The 24854-nt window shown below is 42.6% G+C and overlaps 1 protein-coding gene across 1 annotated transcript in view; it reads right to left on the bottom strand.

The window, feature by feature from the left end:
• The window catches only part of TNRC6A (trinucleotide repeat containing adaptor 6A), a 100789-nt gene extending 79034 nt beyond the window's left edge, over positions 1–21755 (bottom strand). The window contains 2 exon segments of the mRNA XM_044915643.1: positions 21199–21246; positions 21610–21755. Of these exon segments, the coding sequence (XP_044771578.1) occupies positions 21199–21246; positions 21610–21614 (53 nt within the window). The 5' untranslated portion in view covers positions 21615–21755.
• Between the last annotated feature and the right edge of the window lie 3099 nt (positions 21756–24854).

Raw genomic sequence — 24854 nt, 5'->3', positions numbered from 1 at the left:
CTAGTACAGGGTAGAGACAAGATTCAAATCAAGGTTCTCAATGTCCTGGTCTTTCCTCTACAGCATGAAACCTCCCACAGTAAAGTACTAGCTCCTTTTAGGAGCCACAGAGAATAAATCCTTTTGCCTTAGACAGATTAACTGCCAGATCTTCTTACTTATAACAATATATCTTTTCCCCAGACTGTGTGCCTCCACAATCCTTTCCTTATTTCCTTCCACCTTTTACAAGAACACTTTTAACAGAATGTACTGCAGGAAAGACAAAGTATTAGAGTTCCCAGAACCATGTGATCAGGAGCAAGAACAGGGGGGAAAAAAAAAATCAAAGACAAAGACCGAACAGCCACTGGTCTGAAGAGGGGACCAGGCACTGGTGATCTTTAAGAGAACAACTGCAGGGGCACCTGGGTGGCTAGGTCGTTAAGCATCTGCCTTTGGCTCAGGTCGTGATCCCAGGCTCCTGGGATCGAGCCCCGCACTGGGCTCCCTGCTCCGCAGGAAGCCTGCTTCTCCCTCTCCCACTCCCCCTGCTTGTGTTCCTGCTCTCGCTGTGTCTCTGTCAAATAAATAAAATATTAAAAAAAAAAAAGAGAGAGAGAGAGAGAACTGCAGCATTTATTTTGTGAATGTCTGTGGGAGGGCGATGTGGGAGAAACAATTAGATACAACTAGTGAATGGCTGTAAGGTCCCACATCTGAGGAGTTCAATAACTTAAAAAGAGAGAGAGAGAGAGAAATAGAAAGGTAGCTAGAATGGTACCAGAAATGAGAAAAAAAAGGGCACCTGGGTGGCTCAGTTGTTAAGCGTCTGCCTTCGGCTCAGGTCATGACCCCAGGGTCCTGGGATCGAGCCCCGCGCATTGGGCTCCCTGCTCCGCGGGAGGCCTGCTTCTCCCTCTCCCACTCCCCCGCTTGTGTTCCTGCTCTCGCTATGTCTCTCTCTGTCAAATAAATAAAATCTTAAAAAAAAAAAAAAAAATGAGAAAAAATAAAATGTCCTTGAGGAAAAACTCATGGAAATGCCAAGTGCATGACAGAGAACATAGTACGCTATCATCTGTGTAAAAAGCAAGAGAGAGGATATGCACTCCCCTTTCCCTCTATGTGTACAAAATGACTGTGAAAGAACACCTAAGAAACAAACAGCGACTGTGGGGAGGGGGAGAGAGGAACTGGGTGGGTGGGGGATGGGAGGAAGGCTCTCACTGTACAAACCTCTTCATATATTTTAATTTGATTCATCTGTGAATGACAGCATTAAAAAAATTAAATATTAGGGGCGCCTGGGTGGCTCAGTAGGTTAAGCGTCTGCCTTTAGCTCAGGTCATGATCTCAGGGTCCTGGGATCAAGCCCCGCATCAGGCTCCCTGCTCAGCAAGGAGTCTGCTTCTCCCTCTGCCACTGCCCCCCCACCCCCCGGCTTGTGCTCTCTCTCTTTCTCTCTCTGTCAAATAAATAAATAAAATCTTTAAATAAATAAATACTATTTTTTAAAAACACACTGCTAGTTTTTCTTTTCGATAAATGCAAATTAAAAGACAAGACTCTAATGTTATACCTTTTTTCTTTTTTTTTTTTTTTAGTAGTTTTATTGATAAAAATGTTCAAGAGTAATAATATCTAGTGCTGGCAAGAATGAGAGTTAAGAGGTTCTCTTACATTGTCAGTGGAAAACTACTACAATCTTTTGGGAAGTAATGTGGTAAGAATTTTAACAACTGAAGTTATATACATTCTAGCCAGCCACCCCATTCTGCAGAATGTATCTGATGGTAATAAACCCCTAGAATGCAAGGCCATGTGCACATCAACGTCCACTGCAAGGTTCACAAGGGCTGAAAAGCAGAAAAACAGAATGTCCCTCAATAAAGAAATGGCTTTTCTATGGTACAGCATAGCATGTTGCACTGAAAAGGAGTTGATCTGTTTATTAATTCAAAGGAAATTTCTTTTTTTTTAATTTTTTTAAAGATTTTATTATTTTTTTAAGTTACCACTACACTCAGCATGGGGCTCAAACCCAAAACCCCAAGATCAAGAGTCACATGCTCCACCAACTGGGCCAGCCAGGTGCCCCAGGAATGTTCCATTTTTAAAATATGATAAGCAAGGGGCGCCTGGGTGGCTCAGTTGGTTAGGCGACTGCCTTCGGCTCAGGTCATGATCCTGGAGTCCCGGGATCGAGTCCCACATCGGGCTCCCTGCTCAGCAGGGAGTCTGCTTCTCCCTCTGACCCTCCTCCCTCTCATGCTCTCTGTCTCTCATTCTCTCTGTCTCAAATAAATAAATAAAATCTTAAAAAAAAAATATGATAAGCAAGTTGCAGAAATGTGAACATGTTATCCCATACTTTATTCAAGCTGTTTGTATGGGTATGTGAACAACTTTATACAAATTTAGAGAAAGATAGGAGGCAACACCCTCCTGAACTAGGAATATCAGAATAACCTCACAACTGGACCAAGTATTTAAAGAAATATTACGTTTTTTAAAAAGTGCATCTCAGCTCTGGCTGGCTCAGTCAGAAGAGCATCCGACTCTTGATCTCAGGGTAGGGAGTTCGAGTCCCACGTTGGGTGTAGAAATTATTTAATAAATAAACTTAAAAATATATATATCTCGGGGTGCCTGGGTGACTCAGTCGTTAAGCGTCTGCCTTCGGCTCAGGTCATGGTTCCGGGGTCTTGGGATCGAGCCCCACATCCAGCTCCCTGCTCGGCGGGAAGCCTGCTTCTCCCTCTCCCACTCCCCCTGCTTGTGTTCCCTCTCTTGCTGTGTCTCTCTGTCAAATAAATAAATAAAATCTTTAATATATACATATATATGTAAATATATATGTATCTCAATTTGAAATGTTGTGTTACGTGTACATTATTTTTGTAAATTAGTACCTAAGTAATGTTTAAAACACCATAATGTCCAGAATTTGCTTTCACTATCCAGGCCCCACCCCACTGCTCAAAAAAACAGAAAAGAGAAAAATGCAACATGATTGACAAAATGTTGGCAATTGCTGAGACTGGGTAATGGGTGCATGTATCTTCCTGATTCTGTTCTCTTCTAATCTGTGTATGTTTGAAATTTTCCATAATAAAAGACAAAAAATTACAAGCCTCCACACAAATGATTAAAGGCAACAAGAAGGGAGATTAGAGACAAAGGAAGAAGCAAAAGAGTGTCAGAACCAAGAGTCCTGGGAGCAGGAAGAGAATGGGTAAGGCAAGTTGCCCATGATGGCAGCAGGACACAGCTGGGACCTAGAATGACCCTCCTTGTCCTGCTTTTCCTGATGCTTGATGGGTCAGTTTTTTCTACATCCCCAACATGACTATCATTGTAAGTAATCACTTCCAAAGGGTACTCTTATAAACTGCTGTTGAAGTAGGGACTAATAAAGCCCACCGGTGAAGAATTTGGAAGTATCTAATATCAGATTTTCAAATGTCACTACGTTATGACCCATCAATTCCAATCAAAGCCCATAAAAAAGAAACTGTAAAGAAATAGATACTGCAAAATAGCTTAACAGCCAGTCAGTAGAGGAAAGTTAACAAACCATAATGTACTCATACCATGGAATCCTACACAGTAGTTTAAGAAATGGAAGGGGTGGGGGGCACCTGGGTGATTCAGTCATTAAGCGTCTGCCTTGGGCTCAGGTCATGATCCCAGGGTCCTGGGATCGAGCCCTGCATCGGACTCCCTGCTCAGCGGGAAGCCTGCTTCTCCCTCTCCCATTCCCCCTGCTTGTGTTCCCTCTTTCACTGTGTCTCTCTGTCAAATAAATAAATAAAATCTTTAAAAAAAAGAAACAAAGAAATGGAAGGAGGTTTGTAGATTTCCATGGTGTGCAGAAGAATTAACACAGCAGGTGTGAGACTGTGATCCTTAGAAAGGCTGGCCGTTGGCTGGTGTCAAGGAAGCTGGATTTCAGAGAGGTTCCCACCATTCCCTAACTGATAAGCAATACATTCCCTAACTGTACAAGCAATACAGTTTATGCTGAAAACCTTTCCTTTTGGGAATCTGGAATTTTGGTACGTGTTAGACAGAGGATGCATACGTGACCGGCCCCTATCAGAAACCTTGGGCACTGAATTTCTAATGAGCTTTCCTGGTAGACATTTCACACATGTTGTCATAATTTGATGCTAGACAAATTAAGCATGTCCTGTGTGACATGACAAGGAGAGAACTCTTGGCAACTTGCACCTAGTTTCCTCTGGAATTTGTCCAATGTGCCTTTTCCCTTTGCTGATACTTTTGATGTAATAAATCATGGCCATGAGTATAACTGTGTGCTGAATCCCAGGGAATCATCAAACCTGAGGGTGGTCTTGGGGACCACCTGACAAATATGGCTTTACAGATAAAGATCTCTAGGACCCACTGCTGAGTCAAAAGAAGGTCAATATTCAGATCAGTGTATCATTTGTTAGAAAAACAAGAGGAAAATCCCATTAAAAAGTACACATCTTCCACAGTACAGTAGGGAAGCAGACCCTCAAGGTACCTGGATGAGCTGACTCTGAATCCAAAATTATTTAGTGATAACCTATGCAATGTTCAGTCAATAAACCAATAAAACTGTGCTTAGGAATTCCTATAAGCCAAGCAGTCTCTGTGTACTGGGAGAACCTAAGCAGAAAACATGATTTTAAACAATAATTTTGTAGAAACAACTGGACACACCTGAAAGAAGGAAACAAGCAGTCTTTTGGTAGAGGCTGTAAGCAAGTTTAGGAAAATAAGACATGCACATGAGCTGTTTCAGCTATGGAAGGCTTCAAGGAGCAGTTAAGAAGTTGATCCTAAAGGATCTTGAAGAAGACTCTTCTATAGACAGAGAGGTGGGCCTTCTCAGGCCAGGGAGCACAGAAGGGCACGGACACCAGCAAAGCAGGGAGACTTGTCAGCATGGTGATTTCAGGGAGCAGGACTGACAGGGAAAGAAAAAGGAAGGAAAAGCTGGGTAAAAGTAGGACATAAATTGCTAAACAGGGTGAGAAGGCTGCTGTAATCATTTGAGTAAATGTGCAATGCCCTGAGCCACAATGGTGGACTGAACTGGAAATGAAAAGCAAAGAATAGGGGCGCCTGGGTGGCTCAGTCGTTAAGCGTCTGCCTTCGGCTCAGGTCATGATCCCAGGGTCCTGGGATCGAGCCCCGCATCAGGCTCCCTGCTCTGTGGGAAGCCTGCTTCTCCCTCTCCCACTCCCCCTTCTTGTGTTCCCTCTCTCACTGTGTCTCTCTGTGTCAAATAAATAAATAAAATCTTAAAAAAAAAAAGAAAAGCAAAGAATAACACCAAGGTAATCATGAGAAATTGGAATGGTTGACAGTATTAAGAACGACAGGAGAGCTAGGTTAATGACAACTCCAGATTTTAGAAAGCAAACATTTAAAAATGGAGGCTCTGCTGTTAAAACTGATCATACGGTAATGGGACGAGGGGTAAGATCTTGTTTTATGAAACAGAAGACCCAGGGCAGCATTCCAGAGGGCCCAACTAGCCTATCAGTCAGCAACTTACCATAAGGCTGCTCGTCACCAGGCAGAAGCCAGCTCTAGGTGACAAGCTGGTTATGAAAATACATTTCACATCTTCTGCCAAAAATGCTCTTCTCCTACTTTCCCCCTTACACTCTATTCTATTTTCTCCCAGCCTTCCTGCTTCCTCTTTCCTAGCTGCTTGCCAACCCTCCCTTCTCTTTTTGTCCTTCTCGTCCTCCTACACGTAAATTAATCACCAAAGCCAGTCTAGCACCCCACAGTACAAAGCCACCGGTAACCGTCAAAACTATGATCTCGCCACATGGTAGAGATGGAAACCCAGCTGCAGCAAAAATAGGCAAGAATGAAATCAGAGGTTTGGAGAAGTTTTCAAAACCTTTGGCAGTGATACGAAGAAAACAGAATAAAAATGAAGTTTTACAAATAAAGACGACTAATACTTATTTGTAGGTAGAAAAGGGGTCAGGGAATAAAAGTACTGGAGGAAGTGGTGGCAGAGAGAGTGGCACAAGAGAGGCTAGTTTCCAGTCACAGCTAGTTTAATCTCCACAAATGCTGAAGGAGTTCAATAAAAGTGATGCGTCCATAAAATGGAATACTATGCAACTATGTAACAGAGAAGACCTCCATGTTCTGGTAGGAAAGGATCTGGAGGGCGTGCAGTTAACTGGAAGAAAGCTAAGGTGCAGTACACTGTGTTTTGTGTTAAGAGGAAGGAAGAGATAAAAATATATATCCCCATGTGTTTGTATTTGTATGAAGAAATTCTGGAAACACACACATAAATAAATAATACCTATTTGTGGCAGGAATATGGGGAGCAAAAAGGACCAGAGAAAGGATGGCAACAATACTGTATATTTCTAGATACTATCTAATTTTGAACCATAAAGCACAGACTGAAAGCTTAGCTTTGGAGGCACGGGTGGTAGTGAAGAGTCAGCAAACCTTCCCCTTAAGAATGAAGGGAAAATAGGAAAATAGGACAGAGACGGCAGTGTCTTATCTGATGATACGGTCTGGATCTCTTCAAAAAGTAAGAGGTTGAGCATAAAGGGGGCTTGCACTGGCCCCATAATCTGAGCAACAAAATTAGGCAAATAAAGGATTACAACCCATTGAATAGAATAAAGTAAGAATCCATGGGTCCTTACTGATATTAACAAATGGATGGGTCGATGAAGGAACAGGATAAAGGGAAAGATCTTGAGGCAGAACGTCAACTAATGTAGAAAGAATGACGACCCTGGAAAGTCACTATTTGGCGATCCATTGATTCAAGCAAGAATCCTGATGAAAAACAAGGTGTTTTACACAGTCTCAAAGTTCTCCCAACAGTAGTTATTAATTACAAAAGCACAAATCTGAACTTTATGGTTACAACCCTGACATAGAGCACCTTAAGCAAGTAATTGCAGTTACCATCACCGGTAATGAGATAAATGAACACCACACACCTCCTGATAGGATGCACTAGCTAACACACAACATTGGTTCTGGGCTACTCCTGCCACAAATGCATAACACGAACCCATCAAGAGGAAACATCGCATGGGACGCCTGGGTGGCTCAGTTGGTTAAGCGACTGCCTTCAGCTCAGGTCATGATCCCGGAGTCCTGAGATCGAGTTCCGCATCGGGCTCCCTGCTCAGCGGGGAGTCTGCTTCTCCCTCTGACCCTCCCCTCTCTCATGTGCACTCTCTCTCACTCATTCTCTCTCTCTCTCTTAAATAAATAAATAAATAAGTAGGAAACATCACACAAATATGGACTGAGAGACATCCTATGGAAGAACTAGCCTGGACTCTTTAAGAAGTATCAAGGTCTTCAAAAACAAAGAAACTTCCAGAACGCAGGTGACTAAACGAACATGAAAACTAAATGCAACCTGTATTCCTGGGTTGAATCTCTGACAAGAAAACAATTTTTTGATTTGCTCTAAAAGGTTATTGAAACAACTAGCAAAATTTGAGTAAGGTCTACGGCTTTGCTATTAAGACTGCACCAATATTACTTTCCCAATTTTGATAATGGTACTGTAGTTACTAAGGAAATGTCTTTGCATCTGACTTCAGCCCAGGTCTTGATCTCAGGGTTTTGAGTTCAAGCCCTGCGTTGGCAATCTACTTAATAAAAAATCTTTGATTTTAGGAAGTAACTATTTAAAAGTTTTTAGGGCCACAGGAACATCATGCCTTCATGTCACTCTAAAAGGGTTCAGGAAAAAACAGTATGTATGTAACAAGAGAATGATAAAGCAAATGAGGTTAAATGTTAGCATTTGAGGAATACAGTTGAAGACTATTCAGGAATTCTTTGCTCTATTCTTGCAAAATTTCTCTATATCTGAAATTTTTTTTTTAAAGATTTTATTTATTTATTTGAGACAGAGAGAATGAGAGACAGAGAGCATGAGAGGGAGGAGGGTCAGAGGGAGAAGCAGACTCCCTGCCAAGCAGGGAGCCTGATGCGGGACTCGATCCCGGGACTCCAGGATCATGACCTGAGCCGAAGGCAGTCGCTTAACCAACTGAGCCACCCAGGTGCCCTATATCTGAAATTATTTTAAAATAATAAGCTTAGGGGGTGCCTGCGTGGCTCAGTCATTAAGCATCTGCCTTCGGCTCATGATCCCGGGGTGCTGGGATCGAGCCCCGCATCGGGCTCCCTGCTCAGCGGGAAGCCTGCTTCTCCCTCTCCCACTCCCCCTGCTTGTGTTCCCCTCTCTCACTGTGTCTCTCTCTGTCAAATAAATAAATAAAATCTTTTAAAAAATAAATAAATAAATAAAATAATAAGCTTACGTGGAGGACAACTGGGTGAGATTAGAAATAGGAAAACAGATACCCTCCACAATGACAGAAGCACTCTACAGTTTGCAAGCGCTCTGAGAGATTATCCATTGGAACCTACAATGCTGACACACAGAACTGATGTTCTTCCTATTTGACACTTAGAAACCAAGGATCAGAAAGTCGAAGTGACCTGTATAGTAGGTACAAGGTAGTGGTAAGGCTGACCCAAAACCTAGTTTGCTAAACTACCCTCCTAAACTCTAACCTTCTTCTGAGGCTTAAGTTAATTACTAGTTCCTTCATGATTCTTTCCAGCTCCCACAAACCTCACCCTTGACCTCTCATTAAACAATGCTCATTTTCTAATTATTTCAGATATTAATCTCACTCTTCCAAATAGGACTAATTGCTGCTCTGAGGGCAAAAACCAGTTCTACTTGTATTGTACTCCCCAGCATTGTGCACTGCAATTAAATTCCTGCTTCCTTGCTTTTACTAACACTCTAACCCTATCACCAACCACCAAAGAGGCATTTTTTTCACTCTTCTACCCGCATTCTGCTTAAGGGCCATCCTACTTAAGGGCTTCAGTCTCCAATACCTACTTGTGTAAGCAACTTCTTTCTTTTTTCTTAAGCCTCCATCTCATTTATGAGAAGTCTCCACTGTACCTCCTCCCAAGGGCTGTCGTGAAAATTAAATTAGGTAATGCAGAGAAAGTGCTTAACAGATGCACAATATGTGTACACTCATCATTAGTTACAAGACTTAGGTACAAAACACTGCACTCAAGCTAAGTTTAGGACACAAAGGTTCCAACTGAAGGGAGAACCTACAGTAGAAAACAGAACTGATGCAGTCTTTGAGTGGCTGTCATCAAGAAGACAAAAGGTAACAAGAGCTGGTGAGGACACGGAAGAAGGGAACCCTGTGTGCACTGCTGGGAATGTACACTATAGTGAACATTCTAACATATAGTGAACCCACTATGGAAAACAGTTCGCAGGTTCCTTGAAAAGTTAAAAATACAACTACCAATGACCCACTAATCCCACTTCTGGGTATATATCCAAAGAAAATAAAACCAACGTATCAAAAAGGTATCTGCCCTCCCATGTTTACTGCAGCATGATTCACAATAGCCAAGATATGGAAACAGCCCAAGTGTCCATCAGTGAATGATGTAGATGTGGTGCACGCGTGTCTTGTGTTATGTGTCTCTACACACGATGGAGTATTATTCAGCCACAAGAAAGAAGGAAATTCTGCCATTTGCGATAACCTGGATGGGCCTTCAGGGCACTGTGCTAAGTGAAATAAGTCAGAGAAATACAAATACTGTATATCACTTATACATGGAATCTAAAAAAAGTTGAACTTGCAGAAATAAAGCAGAACAGTGGTTACCAGGGGCTAGAGAATGGGGGAATAGGGGAGATGTCAAAGTATACAAACTTGCAACTAGAAGAGGAATAAGTTCTGGAAATCTAATGAACAGAATAGTGATTATAGCCAACAATACCATATTATATACTTCAAGTTGCTCAAAGACTAGCTCTCAAATGTTCTCGCCGAAAAGGAATGCTAATTACATGACATGATAGACGTGTTAGCTAACACTATGGTGGTAATCATACCGCAATACATAAACATTGTATCAGCACACTCTACACCTTCAACTTACACAGAGTCCAGTATCTTAAAAAACAAAACAAAACAAAAAAACAGCACACAAGGGCAATGCACTAACCACTGGGGGGGAAAATGAGTCGTCAATCATATCCTTATAACACCAGAAAAATTAAAAAGCAAAAATGAAAACAGAACTCAATACATAAAAACAATTATTAAGGGCGCCTGGGTGGCTCAGTCGTTAAGCGTCTGCCTTCGGCTCAGGTCATGATCCTGGGGTCCTGGGATCGAGGCCCACATCAGGCTCCCTGCTGGGATTTGGGGCCTGCTCCTCCCTCTCCTTCTGTCTGCCGCTCCCCCTGCTTGTATTCTCTCTCTCGCTAATAAAAAATAAAAAATCTTTTTAAAAAAATTATTAAAGCACAATGAAGAATGAGGTAGATGCCACAACAATTCAAGACCCCAGATTCCAAACCAGACCAAACCAAGTACCAGGTACCAAAAGAAGACAAAGATACCAAAACTCCAAGACCATGAATACAGATACAAAAATCTTCAACAGAAGACTAATAAATTGAACCAGCAACATATAAAAAGGAGTAATCACCATGCTCAAGTGAGATTTACCCCAGGAATTCAAGGTTGGTTTGGCGTATGAAAATCAATGTAATACAACATATTAACAGAACAAAGGACAGAAACTACAGGATGATCTCACTAGATACAGAAAAAGCATTCGATAAAATCCACCCTTTTTTTTTAAAAAAAAAAAAAAAGGTTTTATTTTTATTTATTTATTTGACACAGAGACAGCACAAGCAGGAGGAGCAGCAGAGGGAGAGGGAGAAGCAGACTCCCTGCTGAGCAGGGAGCCCGATGCGGGGCTCGATCCCAGGATCATGACCTGAGCCCAAGGCAGACACTTAATGACTGAGCCACCCAGGTGCCCCCAAATCCACCCTTTCATGATAAGATAAAAACACTCAAACTAGAAATAGAAGGAAACTTCCTTAGCCTAATAAAGACCATTGACAAAAAGCCCACAGCTCACAACACACATAATGGTTAAAACTGAATGCTTTTCCTCCAAGATGAGAATTGAGACAAGAATGTCTGCTCTTGCCATTTCTAGCCAACACTGTACTGTAGGTTCCATTCAGAAAAACTGGGCAAGAAAAATACACAAATACTGTAGATTCCATTCAGAAAAACCGGGCAAGAAAAATACACAAAAGGCACGGAGATCACAAAGGAAGTTATAAAACCATCTCTATTCACTGATGTTGTAGAGAGAGAGTCCTAAAGAATACACACACACACACACACACACACAGACTACTAGAAATAATAAACAAGTTTAGCACAGCTGCAGGATACAAGATCAACATACAATAATCGATTGGGGCACCTGGGTGGCTCAGTCAGTTAAGCATCCAACTCTTGATTCCAGCCCAGGTCATGATCTCAGGGTCGTAAGATCAAGCCAAGCACCCGGCTCCATGCTGGGTGTGGAGTCTGCTTAGGATTCTCTCTCCCTCTGCCATCCTCCCCACCCCTGGCCACTTGGCGGACGTTATGCTAAGGGAAATAAGCTAGTCACAAAAGGACAAATATTACATGATTCCACTCATATGAGGCACCTAGAACAGTCAAATTCACAGAGACAGTGGTGACAGCTGCACAACACTGTGAAAATGTAGTTAAAGTCACTGAAATGCACACTCAGAATTGGTTAAGATGGTAAACTGGATATACCAAATTTTTAAACTTTTGTGCTTCAAGGGACAATATCAAGAAAAAAGGCAACCCATAGAATGGGAGAAAATATTTGTAAATCGTGTATCTAATAAAGGACTTGTATCTAGAATATATAAGGAACCCTTATAGTAGGGCACTGGCTGGCTAGTTTGTAGGGCATGAGACTCTTGATCTCGCTTGATCTCAGGGTTGTAAATTCAAGTCCCATGTTGGGTGTAGAGATTAAAGATTTTTTTTTTTTTAATTCATTTGAGAGAGAGCAAGAGCACAAGCAGGGAGGGAGGGTCATTGGGAGAGGGCGAAGCAGGCTCCTCACTGAGCAGGGAGCCCAACATGGGGCTCAATCCCAGGGGCCCGAGATCATGACCTGAGCCGAACACAGACGCTTAACTGACTGAGCCACCCAAGTGTCCCTTGAGATTACTTCAAAAAAAAAAACTTAAAAAAAAAAAAAAAAAAAGAATCCTTATAACTCAACAACAGAAAAATGACCAAATTTTACAATGGACACAGGATCTGAATAGACATTTCCCCAAATCAGACACACAAGGGCCAATAAGCATGCAAAAAGATGCTCACATCATTAGTTATTAGGGAAATGCAAATCAAAACCACACTGAGACACCACTTCACACCAAGATGACGACAATAAAAACAAACAGTAACAAGTGCTGGTGAGGAGAAACCAGAGCCCTCATACATCACTGGTGGGAGAGTAAAATGGCTCAGATACTTTGAAAACAGTCTGGCAGTTCCTCACAAAGTTAAACACAGAATTACCATATGCCCCAGCAATTCCACTTCTAGGTATGTGGCCAAGAGAATTGAAAGCATTATGTTCACTCATCCAGGAATGTTCACAGCACCGTTTTTCATAATAGCCCTAAAATGAAAACCCTAATAATGCCCATCAACTGATGAATGGATAAAGAAAATGTGGTATAGCGGGGCGCCTGGCTGGCTCCATCAGAGAAGCATGGGACTCTTGATCTTGGGGTTGTAAGTTCAAGCCCCACACTGAGTGTAGAGATTACTTAAATAAACAAGGAAAAGCTTTAAAAAAAAAAACCTGGTATGGGGTGCCTGGGTGGCTCAGTCGGTTAAGCATCTACCTTCGGCTCAGGTCGTGATCCCAGGGTCCTGAGATCAAGTCCCTCATCAGGCTCCCTGCTCAGCAGGGAGCCTGCTTCCCCCTCTCTCTCTCACCACTCCCCCTGCTTATACTCTCTCGCTTTGCCACTCCCCCCTTGCTTGTGCTCTCTTGCTCTCTCAAATAAATAAAATCTTTTTTAAAAAATGTGGTATAGGGGCGCCTGGGTGGTTCAGATGGTTAAGCGTCTGCCTTCAGCTCAGGTCATGATCCCAGGGTCCTGGGATTGAGCCCCGCGTCGGGCTCCCTGCTCAGCTGGGAGCCTGCTTCTCCCTCTCCCTCTGCCATTCCCTCTGCTTGTGCTCTCTGGCTCTATCTCTCTGTCAAATAAATAAATAAAATCTTTAAAAAAATTTTTTTTGAGGGAGATGGGGGTGCCCAGGTGGCTCAGTTGGTTGAGCATAAGACTCTTGATCTCAGTTCAGGTCTTGATCTCAGGGTCGTGAGTTCAAGCCCTGTGTTAGGCTCCATGCTGGGTGTGGAATCTACTTAAAAAAAAAAAATGAGGAAGAAACTGAAACATTCAGAGGAAGAATTGAGGATAGGGCAAGTGTAGAAGGGACAAAACTAAAGAGATAGATAAGCTGAGCACAGCAAGAATTTGGGCTTAACTTCCAGTCACTGGGGAGCTAGCCAAGGTTTCGAAGAAATACCAAGGGACAAGCTCAGAGCTGTGGCTTGAGGTTGATTCAGTTGCAGCAGTGTAGAGATGTCTGGGTGGCTCAGCCAGTTAAGCGTCTGCCTTCAGCTCAGGTCATGATCCCAGGGTCCTGGGATTGAGCCCCGCATCGGGCTCCCTGCTCAGCAGGAAGTCTGCTTCTCTCTCTCCCTCTGCCCCTCCCCTCTGCTCATGCTCTCTCTCTCTCTCAAATAAATAAAATCTTTTTTAAAAAGTTGCAGCAGTGTAGAGGATGCACATGACACCCCTTCCTATCTTCACATGGGAAGAGTCTCACATACGCATACGCCTCACATCACCTAGAGCTTCACAAGGAGAATACTGAGCGAAACCTCTCTCTGTGACATCCTTTGTATGGTCAGTTATCAAACAGTGAGGTAATGCTGAAAAACACATTTAAAAGCAATGCATATTTGAGCACCACATAGTACTATTGCCTTGTGTTTTAGAGGGATACTTCAAAAGAATAAGAAAAGACCAAAGTCAACAAAACACAAATGTCAAAATTATAAAAATATTCAATTATCACTTCAGCAAGCTGCTCAGTAAATGCTAGCTGACTCAACACCCCTAGTAAGAACAGCAAACAAGTGACTCGGTTTAATCTTGTTGGTTATTATACCAAATCCAATCAATCGCTGTTTGCAGAAAATATCTTGTAAGGTTCAAAGTATAAAATTCCTTAACCGGCTTTCAATCTGTTGTGCACATTCCATCTGAAACTGGAAGTCGGCTGAGTCATCAGCATACAACATACTGCTGCAGATTCAAAATGCTCTTCCCTAGTTACAAGAGTAGAAAGGCTAGGATTTCTGCTTCATAGCCAAATCACACGCCCAGAGTATGCAAATCATTTTTAAAATAAGACCACCTTCATAGGAAATTTAAACTATATTTATTTCCATGGGTCTTTTTTTTTTTTTTTTAAGAAAGAAACTACGCCTTTGTCGAACGTTACTTTCTCTCTTTCAATCTTAAAATCTCCCTTTTTGTTGCTACTATTCAGCTCCTCTGATATCCTCCCTGTAACAAGTTGTTTCTTACTCTTTGGGGAGCCATGACCCTTGAAACCAGATAAATGCTAAGGACCATCTTTTTTTTTTAAAGCACACATTCAATTTTTCAAACTGCTTCATACCATCTGTATCCCTGTATGGAATCCAGGATGAGAATCTCTGTTCAGCGGGGCATCCTTTCAGGATGCAGATCAGAAGCCCAAGCTCTATGTTTCATTTTCTTACCCAGGTTATCAGTTTATCGTGGTGAAAGTTGAAAACAAGCAACTTTTATGTCTAACAATTAGGGAGCTACCTTCAGAATGACCCTTCAAAAAAGTGCAATCGTTACAAGCGATCAGTTTAAACACGAAGACCTGTAATTACTGTAACCTCAACTATTTAAAATTGTATCTCAGTTTGACCTAATTGTTGGCATGTCTGAAAATGAAAGAAACAGAGTGAGCATGAAGGTAAAAGTAAAGTACTGGGTCCACTTTCAGCTAATTTGCTTAAAAATAGTGGGGGAAGAAGCCTGACGTGATGTCCTGAGAGCACATCACCTATGCACTATTCCTGCCAAAAAGGTTTCACTGAATCTAATCCTACAAAAACCATCAGAAAAAGCCAAACTGAAGCCTGCAAAAACTAGTCTGGACTATTCCAAGATGTCAATGTCAAGAAAAGGGTAAGGAACAGCTCCTGATGTAGGGAAATTACAGACAACTAAAAGCAACCCTGGGTAAGGGAATGAAGGGGAAAAAAACCCAACATATTTAAAAAGATATTACTGGGATAGTTGGGAAAATTTTAATATGGACAGAAAGGCATTGTGACAACGTTAAACTTACCCGTGCGTGATAATGTGATTGTTATACAGAATGCCCTTGTTCTCAGGAGATGGGTGTTGTCTTACTTAGGGATGAATTGACATGATAAAATGATATGGCAAAATATTAATAATCGGTAAACCTAGGGAGAGATACAGGTGTTCACCACCTTATTCTTGCTATTTTGCTGAAGGTTAGAATGATTTTTTAAAAATTTTAAATGGGAGGACATTTTCTTGACTTTGAGTGAGAGACTGTCATAAGTCTGTCTGAGCAGAAAACATACAGCACATTCTATTTTAGTCTCTCCAATCATGGGAAATGCTTCTGAGGTTGTCAGAAAACAGAACTGTAAGGGACTTTAATTTATACTTGCAGACTTACTTCAGATGCCAAAAACACAAGAGGTTACAGAGTGGTACTTAGACTTTTTAATGATGTTCATATTTAAATTTTCCACAGAGGGTTGTTACGCATTTTTAAATTAAGCTTACAGTTTGTGATTCATTTATTCTATCAATTGACTTACCACATAGCTGCCAAATTAAGCTAGAAAGAAACCTACCAATATGAATTTGTTGGCCTACAAACCGTTATCACAGGAAGGCAACAGAAAAGCTTAACAAAATTGGAAGATAAATATATATATTTCTTTTTTCAGATAAAGGTTGATGAATTCCAAGAGTAGGGTCCACCTTAACTAGAGAGACCTAATGCTCTGGTTTATTCCTGTTGTCCCTTGTCTTTTCTTATTTAGCACCTGTCCCAGGCAAAAGTGCCTCAGATAACAATGTCCCAGTTTAGATGCTACATTATATGGCATTACAGCATCTTTAACAATTTTTCTTAAATGATGGTGTTTTAATAGTTGGCTTGGGGGGGGAAAATCAGCTAACATGAAGTGTGTAACTTTTTTGTTAGACAATATACCCTACATTATAATAATAAATTAATTACTAAAATGGAACAAAATACATTGAGATAAGTGTTCTTCCATTTTCAGAAAAGAGAAACCAAAGTTGTTTTTCTATTGTGCGTATAATATACTGCACATTTGTAAGACCTCAGTAGTTAGAGTCAAAAGGCCTGTTGGAATCCCAGCTCTGTCACTTGAGAGAATATAACCTTGACTAAGTCACTGGATCTGTCTTACCCATAGCTTTCTCATTTGTAAAATGGAAGAGATCAGAATACTGGCCGGTCTCTCTGATGTCATGGTCCAGCTCTAAACACTGAATGATTCTATGGCTCTGGCCTCCAAAATAATTTTTTTTAATTGTATCAGTTGTCTTAGATTTTTTTTACAACTAGAAAATGTAACTTACCATCTTCTCTCACCAAACTCCTATTTCTGTTCTAACCTCTCTTCTGTTCAGAGGCTGGGTCAATCTCCCATTCACCCAAGATGGTGTTTAGACCCCTCTCACAACTAATCCCAGCTTAGTTAGCTGCCAAATCCCAGATTCCACTTCCTCAGTATCTCCCACTCTCAGCTCTTTTCTCCCACCACTGTAATTCAGGTCTTCATCAACACCTGCCTTATTCTATCATATCACACTACCCTACCCAACAGCATGTAATAGCTCCATACTACCAAAAAGATCTATGCCAGAAGTCCCCAACTTAATATTCAAGAACCTCTGCGTCTGCCCCTGCTCTTCCACGTCAATCCAACCAAACCACCCACTGCTATTTCAAAACTCCCTGTACGAGCGCCTGGGTGGCTCAGCTGGTTAAGCGACTGCCTTCGGCTCAGGTCATGATCCTGGAGTCCCTGGATCGAGTCCCGCATCGGGCTCCATGCTCGGCAGGGAGTCTGCTTCTCCCTCTGACCCTCCCCCCTCTCATGTGCTTTCTCTCTCATTCTCTCTCTGTCAAATAAATAAATAAAATCTTAAAAAAAAAAAAAAAGGGGGCGCCTGGGTGGCTCAGTTGTTAAGCATCTGCCTTCAGCTCGGGTCATGATCCCAGAGTCCTGGGATCGAGTCCCACATCGGGCTCCCTGCTCCGCGGGAGGCCTGCTTCTCCCTCTCCCATTCCCCCTGCTTGTGTTCCCTCTCTCGCTGTGTCTCTGTCAAATAAATAAATAAAATCTTAAAAGAAGGAAAAAAAAAAAACAAAAAACAAAAAAACTCCCTGTACTTCCTGGATTTTGTTCCATTAGTTCTGTTGTTTTTACACTGCCCTTTTCTCTGCCTTTCAAAATTGACTTCATACTTTAAAGTTCAGCTCTAGAGGCGCCTGGGTGGCTCAGTCGGTTAAGCGTCTGCCTTCGGCTCAGGTCATGATCTCAAGGTCCTGGGATAGCGCCCCGCATCAGGCTCCCTGCTCAGTGAGGCGCCTGCTTCTCCCTCTCCCTCTGCGCCCCTAATGCTTGTGCACTCTCTCTGTCTCAAATAAATATCTTTTTTAAAAATTTAAAAAAAAAGTTCAGTTCCAATGGTGACCACCCCCATCTAGACATTACAGTTCCCTCTTTTGAATGCCCATGATACTGACATAAAGTGACAATTTTAATGGCCAACAGTGAATTAAGAAATACAGCTTACCCCAGGTAGTAAACTAAATTTCTCTTGTGCCGATTTTGTTTAACTGGCACTGGCTACCTGGCACACTATCTTGAAGATTTGCCACTGGGGCACCTGGGTGGCTGAGTTGGTCAAGCATCTGCCTTTGGCTCAGGTCATGATCTCAGGATCCTGGGATTGAGTCCCGCATCAGGCTCCCTGCTCAGTGGGGAGTCATCTTCTTCCTCTTCTCCTCCCTCTGCTTCATGCCCACTCGTGCTCTCTCTTACTTTCTCTCTCAAATAAATAAATAAAATCTTAAAAAAAAAAAGATTTGCCACTTAGCAGAGGGAAAGGAGAATGGCAACACAACACTGACATTCAAAACTAGAGGGTTCAAACTAGGGGCCCACACAATAGGATTTGGACTTCCATGGTATTAAAGATGTAAAAATTAATTTAACATTTAAATATTTAACATTCAAAGTTCATACGTTTGGTTACCTTCGGGGAATATGAAGATCTAGAATGACGGTTCTCAACTGGGGGTGATTTTGCCCCCCAGAGAACATTTAGCAATATCTAAAGACATTTCTTTTTTTTTTTTTTAAGATTTTATTTATTAGAGAGAGAGATAATGAGAGAGAGAGAGCACATGAGACGGGGGAGGGTCAGAGGGAGAAGCAGACTCCCGGCTCGGGAGCCAGATGCGAGACTCGATCCAGGGACTCCAGGATCATGACCTGAGCCAAAGGCAGTCGCTTAACCAACTGAGCCACCCAGGTGCCCTCTAAAGACATTTCTGAATGTCACGACTGGGCGGGGAGTGCTACAGGCAGATGCTGCTGACCATCCCAGAAGGCACAGGGCAGACCTCACAATAATAAATTCTCTGGTCCAAAATGTCAACAGAGCCCAGGTTAAGAAACTCTGATCTAGCAGTATCAAATGTACCTGTGGGTTCTGCCTCCTCAAAGATATTTTCAAATTTTTCAAGATGAAGAACCATGCCTCTAGTAAGAGACGATACAATATGATCCGAAGCCTGACAGCTCCTCCAATACCAGTGATGTGACTTCCTGAAAGTTACTTAACCTCTTTGTGTCTCAAAGTCATCATCTGTAAAACAGGAATAATAGTACCTACCTCACACAGTGATCCAGGGATCGGATGAGTCCATGCAAAGTCTTCAGAAGAATGCGCCAGGCAGATAGTAAGCATTCAGTACATTTAGCTATTTCTGCTCTTCCCAAGTGCCTAGCCTTGCATTTGGAACATAGAAGATGCTCAAGAAATGTTTGCTAAAGGAATACAGAATAATGCCTTGATTTCCTGGGAAAGCATAAATGCTTCAAGACATACACACTCTCCTCATTTGGAAAAAAGGAAGCAGAGAGCTAGAGACGGAGTAGAAGGAAAACATGTGCCCACCTAATCACACCTCTCCCTCCTTGGAACCTTTTAACCTTTAGGCAATGCTACCCTCTCACAGTCTTGATGTGCTGCCTTGTAACCTCCTAGTAATTGTTCTTCCTTTTCATGCCTGATGACCTACTGTAGAGCCATCCTCAAATATGGGATGAGATGGTAACTTAACCTCCACACCATCTACCTTGTATTAGTTATTTATGGACATATGACAGTCTTCCTACCAGATTGTACATATTCTCTGTGGCCAGAGATGACATTTAACTCCTTTTTATACAACCCAAGGGGGCTCACACACCTTAGGAACTGATTGGCCCAAACCTCTCGTTTTATAGATTACACACAAAGAGGCTAAGTGATTTGCCAAGAGTCAAGGTCATATTGTAAGTGGCAGGGCTGGAATTCAAACTCTGATACATAACCCATATAGAGACTCTTAAGTTCTCTCCAACTATAATAGATTATGAAAATTATACCTGTGGTAGAGGCAATTTTTAATTAAGCCCCAGAAAACCTCCATAGAAATTATACTGATATAGTTACCTGACAAAGCAAAAATGGGAGGAGAAATAGACTCCAAGCTCCTTTCTGCTACTGAAAATTCAACCTGTTTTCTTTAATGGTCTCATATCTTAACATTTTTTTTTTAAAGCTTTTGACAACAAAACTTACTAAATGTCCAAAGAACAGTTGTTTAATCAGTGATGTCAGGCTTGATTTCCTTGAACCAGTCCCATTATAAGAAATGATAATTATAAGAAAATCTCTTATTTGGTAAGCCAATGATGTCCATCCTTCACCCACTGAAAAGATTTTTAACTATCACCTTAACAGATTAATATCTATAAAACTCAAAAGACCAGCAATTTGGGATGATTTTATATGGTGAAAAATATTTATATGATTTGAACTGAGTGTTATTAACCTCACCATAAACCTAAAACTTACAATCGTCAAGGACAAACTACATTAAGACCTGAGATAGGAGAGATTTTATTTTATCCTGTCCAAGTGAAAAAGAAAGCAGCTCACTGATAAGGTTCATCTAGAAGTTTCTCTGAGTCTCCCGATATGATTCAAAAGAAAACGGCCAATAAAGAAAAGACTGTAAGAAAATGAATTTGAAAAAGAGTTAAATACGGTGCAATACTCTGATCAGAGCTTTAAGCAATTACAGCTCACTAAAGCTAAACGTTTCCATAAAGGCAACGTTTAAAAACCAAAAAAACTCCCTTTGTGGTGATGATTTAAGTTACCAATGCAAAAACACTCAGGCCCAGTAGAAACGATAACCACTTATTGGGAACAGATTTTTTAATTATTTTACCAGTTGATAAAAAAGAGCACACACCGAACATAGACACAAATGTAGTTTCAAAAGAAAACAAAACGCAGTTTATGCTCCGTAAAGTTCAAGGGCAAAACTGTTTCCAGTGCAACAGAATCTGCCTGACTACAATGTGTTGGGGAGGGAAAATGCGAACATAGTATCTTCTTATAAAGGCAACAATTTGAGTTACGAAGTAATAACGGGGAAGCCAAAACAGTTTGACAGCCCGCCATAAGGGCCGCCTCAATCATGAGTCACACAATGCCTGCAACCATTTACAATAGTAATTAATGCACAAGTCCCCTAATTAAATTCTAAAAGGGTGAGAATGCTTTAACTAAGTTTACAAGAATTGCTTTTCGCTGTTTTTTCTTCCCCCAAAGAAAAGAACACACGCGTAATTACGCATCTCCCCGCAATCCCTCCATCCAATATTCCCTCCGGCCTCTTCTCCCGAATGTCTATTCCCTGCGAGCGAAAAGAAAATGACACGGGGGAACTTCTAAACCCAGAAAGGGCGAACCTGAGTGCAAATACACGATTAATGGGGCGACAGACAGAAGCTCGCCCATCTTACCTGCTAAGATTCCTTTCTACGTCTTTGGTAGCTTTAGCTTCCAATTCTCTGCAAGAGAAAAGAAAAGGAGAGAGAAAGGGAGAGATGCGCGTGAAAACGGAGCTGCTGCGGCAGAGGCTCGCGCCGGGGCGGATGGGGGGGGAGGGGAGCCCGGGGGTGCTCACAAAGCTGCGGGGCTGCAGCCCGGACTGCGGGCAGGCGGCGCGGGCGAGCCGCAGACCCCGGCCCGGCCCCAGAGGCGCAGCGCGGCCCCCCCGGGCCTCCCGCCCGGCCTCCGCAGCGGCGCCCCCGCACCCCCCTAGCCCGGGCCCGAGGTCTCGGGGACGCCCGCCGCCGCCGCCCGCGGTCGCGGGGCCCTGCGGCAGTGCCCCAGGCTCCTCCCGCCCGCGTGGAGGCCCCCGCCCCACTCACCTCATGTGTGTAAAGTGCACGAGCAAGTGGGGCGCGGCGAGTGAGGCTCGCGAGCCTCAAGCCCTCCGCAGCGCCGCGGGGAGAGGCCCGAGCCGCTGCACCAGCGCCATTTTCTACACCGACCCGCTGCCGCCGCCGCCGCCGCCACCGCCGCCGCCGCCGCAGGCCCCAGACCGGAAGTGAATGCCCTGTTCGGCAACCCCTTCCGGGGGCGCCGCGGCCACCGGCCTCAAGATGGAGGCCGTAGCAACTAACCCAGCAGCCGGGGCAGGCCCTTGGCAACCGCCCGGGTGCGGCTCGAGGCTAGCGGCCAGACCTCCCTGAGTGGGGGGTCACCGCCTCCGAGGCGCCCCGCACAGCGGCTGGGGGGCCCGCCGAGCCCGGGCCCAGCCTCTGTCCCCTCGTCCGGCTGCGATCCGACTGGAGTCCCGCCCCTCCTCCTTCTTTGCTGCGACACAAGTTTCCTTCCCTGCCGCCCGGCCCCTCCCCCACCGAAACACACCAAAAAAAAAAGGCTAAACCGCAAATTCTACCCCTGCCGCAGCAAGATGAGCTCGCGCGGCTTTTGAAATCCGCCACTTGTAATTATTTTTGACCTTGGGCCAGTTATTTAACCGCTCTGCTCCTCTGCTTCCTCCTCAGGTAAAGAATGCATACCTGAGGCGGACTACGAGGCTTAAAAGCGATTTTTATCCACCGAATTTTGCAGACTGTTTGACTCAGCAATTCCACTGGCACGAATTTCTGTTCGGAAAACAATCCTGGATATCTACAAATACTTCACCGTCAACATGTTAAGTTACGGCAATGATGATGGTGAAAAATTGTAAACGGCCAAAATGTCCAACACTGAGGTGGCTTTAAAAACTGAACTACTGGCGTGCGTTAGGGTACTGCAAAAATGTTGGGAAGAGTAACGGCGTGGGGGAAAGTGGTTACAATAGAGTAAGTGAGAAAGCGAGTTCCAAACTCGCTCCCACGGTAGGAAACATGTAGATACAATACGATACATATGTGTAGTAAAGTAAAAATACCTACCTAAGTGTCCATGGGAGATTCATACATACCTACAGGTAGATACAGCAATATACTTACATGTAGATACAATAAGATCCATGTGTTCCTGTGTGTATGTGGATCTTCTTTCTGTCCTCTCAAAACGCCTTTTTTTTTTCTAATCAAAAAATGATCCCTCCTTTCTGTGCTTAAAATCCATTCCTTCTCGCAAACCTCACTCTAAGGATCATCCCATTTTCCTCTTTCTAAACTAGGTCTTTCTTTCCACTGGCTTTAAAACATGCCCAAATCTCTCCCATTAAAAAAATAAAACCTCCTTTCACTGCCCCGTTTTTTATCCTCTCTGAGGGAGATGTGTAATAAATAAGTTAAAGAATAAATGAATGATTGCACAGAAAGTCCTAAAGCATATGCACCAAAATGTTCAGGGATGGTATTATGAAGATTTTAATTTTCTTAATGTATCTGGCTTTTTTGTTTTGTTTCATTTTTATACAATGAGCATGTTAAAAGACACACACAATTAAGAAAACCAAGTTTATAGGGGCGCCTGGTTGGTTCAGTTGGTGGAGAATGTGACTCTTGATCTTGGGGTTGTAACTCTGAACCCCACATTGGGTGTAAAGATTACTTAAAAAATAAAATTTGTTTTTTTAAGAGAGAGGGCCAGAGGGAGGAGGGAGGGACAGAGGGAGAGAGAAAATCTTAGGCAGGCTCCAAGCCCAGCACTGAGCCCAAGGCAGGGCTTGATCTCAGGGTTCTGGGATTAAGTCCTCGTGGGGCTCCCTGCTCAGTGGGGAGCCTGCTTCTCCCTCTCCCTCTGCCTCTCCCCCTGCTTGTGCACTTTCTCCTTCTCTGTCAAATAAATAAAATCTTTAAAAAAAATCAGGTTTACACAATGTAAAATGTAAAGGGCACCAAATAAATGCTAAGTGACTTTCCTTTTCTGGCCATCATCCCTAAGGTCCATCCATACATATATTTGGTTTGGTTTTCTTTTATGGTTCTTTCTACTTAAAATGTTAAAAATTATATTACATCACTTCTTTAGGAATTAAAAAATATGAACATGTATGTATAGCACAGTATGCTTTCATACCAGGCTTATGAATAATTTTCCATGACAGCGTAACACAATGAAAACTATCAACATTTACAGAGCTGTTAAGATTAGCTGATTTTTTTAAAAATTAGACTTCCTTAGGCTTGAATAACCCACTGGTTGTCAATTGGGACATTTAGCAATGTCTGGTTTTGGGTTGTCACAACTGGAAGCTACTACTATCTACTGGGTAGAGGGCAGGGGTTCTGCTAAACATCCTACAATGCAAAGGACAGCCCCACAACACGAGAGTATCTGAACCAAAATGCCATTAGCACCTAAGATTGGGAAACCCTAGAGCTAATTCCCAGCCCCAGGGAAGTTGAGAAAGTAGCATTTCTTGATGATCTTTCCAGAGTGATTTGACATGACCCCTCCAGGGCTGCATTACGAAGTCATGCTAATCACTTTTTAATGAGCTCTTATGCATAGAGGTAGATCAAAGAAGAATGACCTTGTAAGACCAGCAGGGATTCCTTATCAGTAAACTTCTAAGGAATGTTGTCTTCTTCTTATCATTTCTCATTATTAAATAAGTAGTCTCTCTTTCTACTGAATATTTCGCATTATCATACATATTCTAGTAACTTCCACTTAAAAAAAATACTTAACACAATGAGCACTGAATAACGTATAGAATTGTTGAATCATTACATTGTACACCTGAAACTAATATAACACTGTATATTAACTATACTGGAATTAAAATTTAAAAAGAAAACATACAAAACAGGGTAAAGGGATGAGTGAAATAGGTGAAGGGGATTAAGAGTATACTTATCACAGGGTGCCTGGGTGGCTCAGTCATTAAGCGTCTGCCTTCGGCTCAGGTCATGGTCCCAGGGTTCTGGGATCGAGCCCCGCGTCTGGCTCCCTGCTCAGTGGGAAGCCTGCTTCTCCCTCTCCCACTCCCCCTGCTTGTGCTCCCTCTCTCTCTGTGTCTCTGTCAAATAAACAAATAAAATCTTAAAAAAAAAAAAAAAGAGTACACGTATCGTATCATGATGAGCACTGAGTAAAGTACAGAATTGTTGAATCATTATATTATACACCTGATGCTAATATAGCACCGTATGTTCATTATACTTTATTTTTAAAAAGATACATGTTCAAGTGATTTTCTAAA

The sequence above is a fragment of the Neomonachus schauinslandi genome, chromosome 5 (genome assembly GCF_002201575.2).
Source record: "Neomonachus schauinslandi chromosome 5, ASM220157v2, whole genome shotgun sequence".
NCBI classification, from domain to species: Eukaryota; Metazoa; Chordata; class Mammalia; order Carnivora; family Phocidae; genus Neomonachus; species Neomonachus schauinslandi.
The sequence above is the reverse complement of the archived record's forward strand: the minus strand, read 5'-3'. Positions and strand labels throughout refer to the sequence as shown.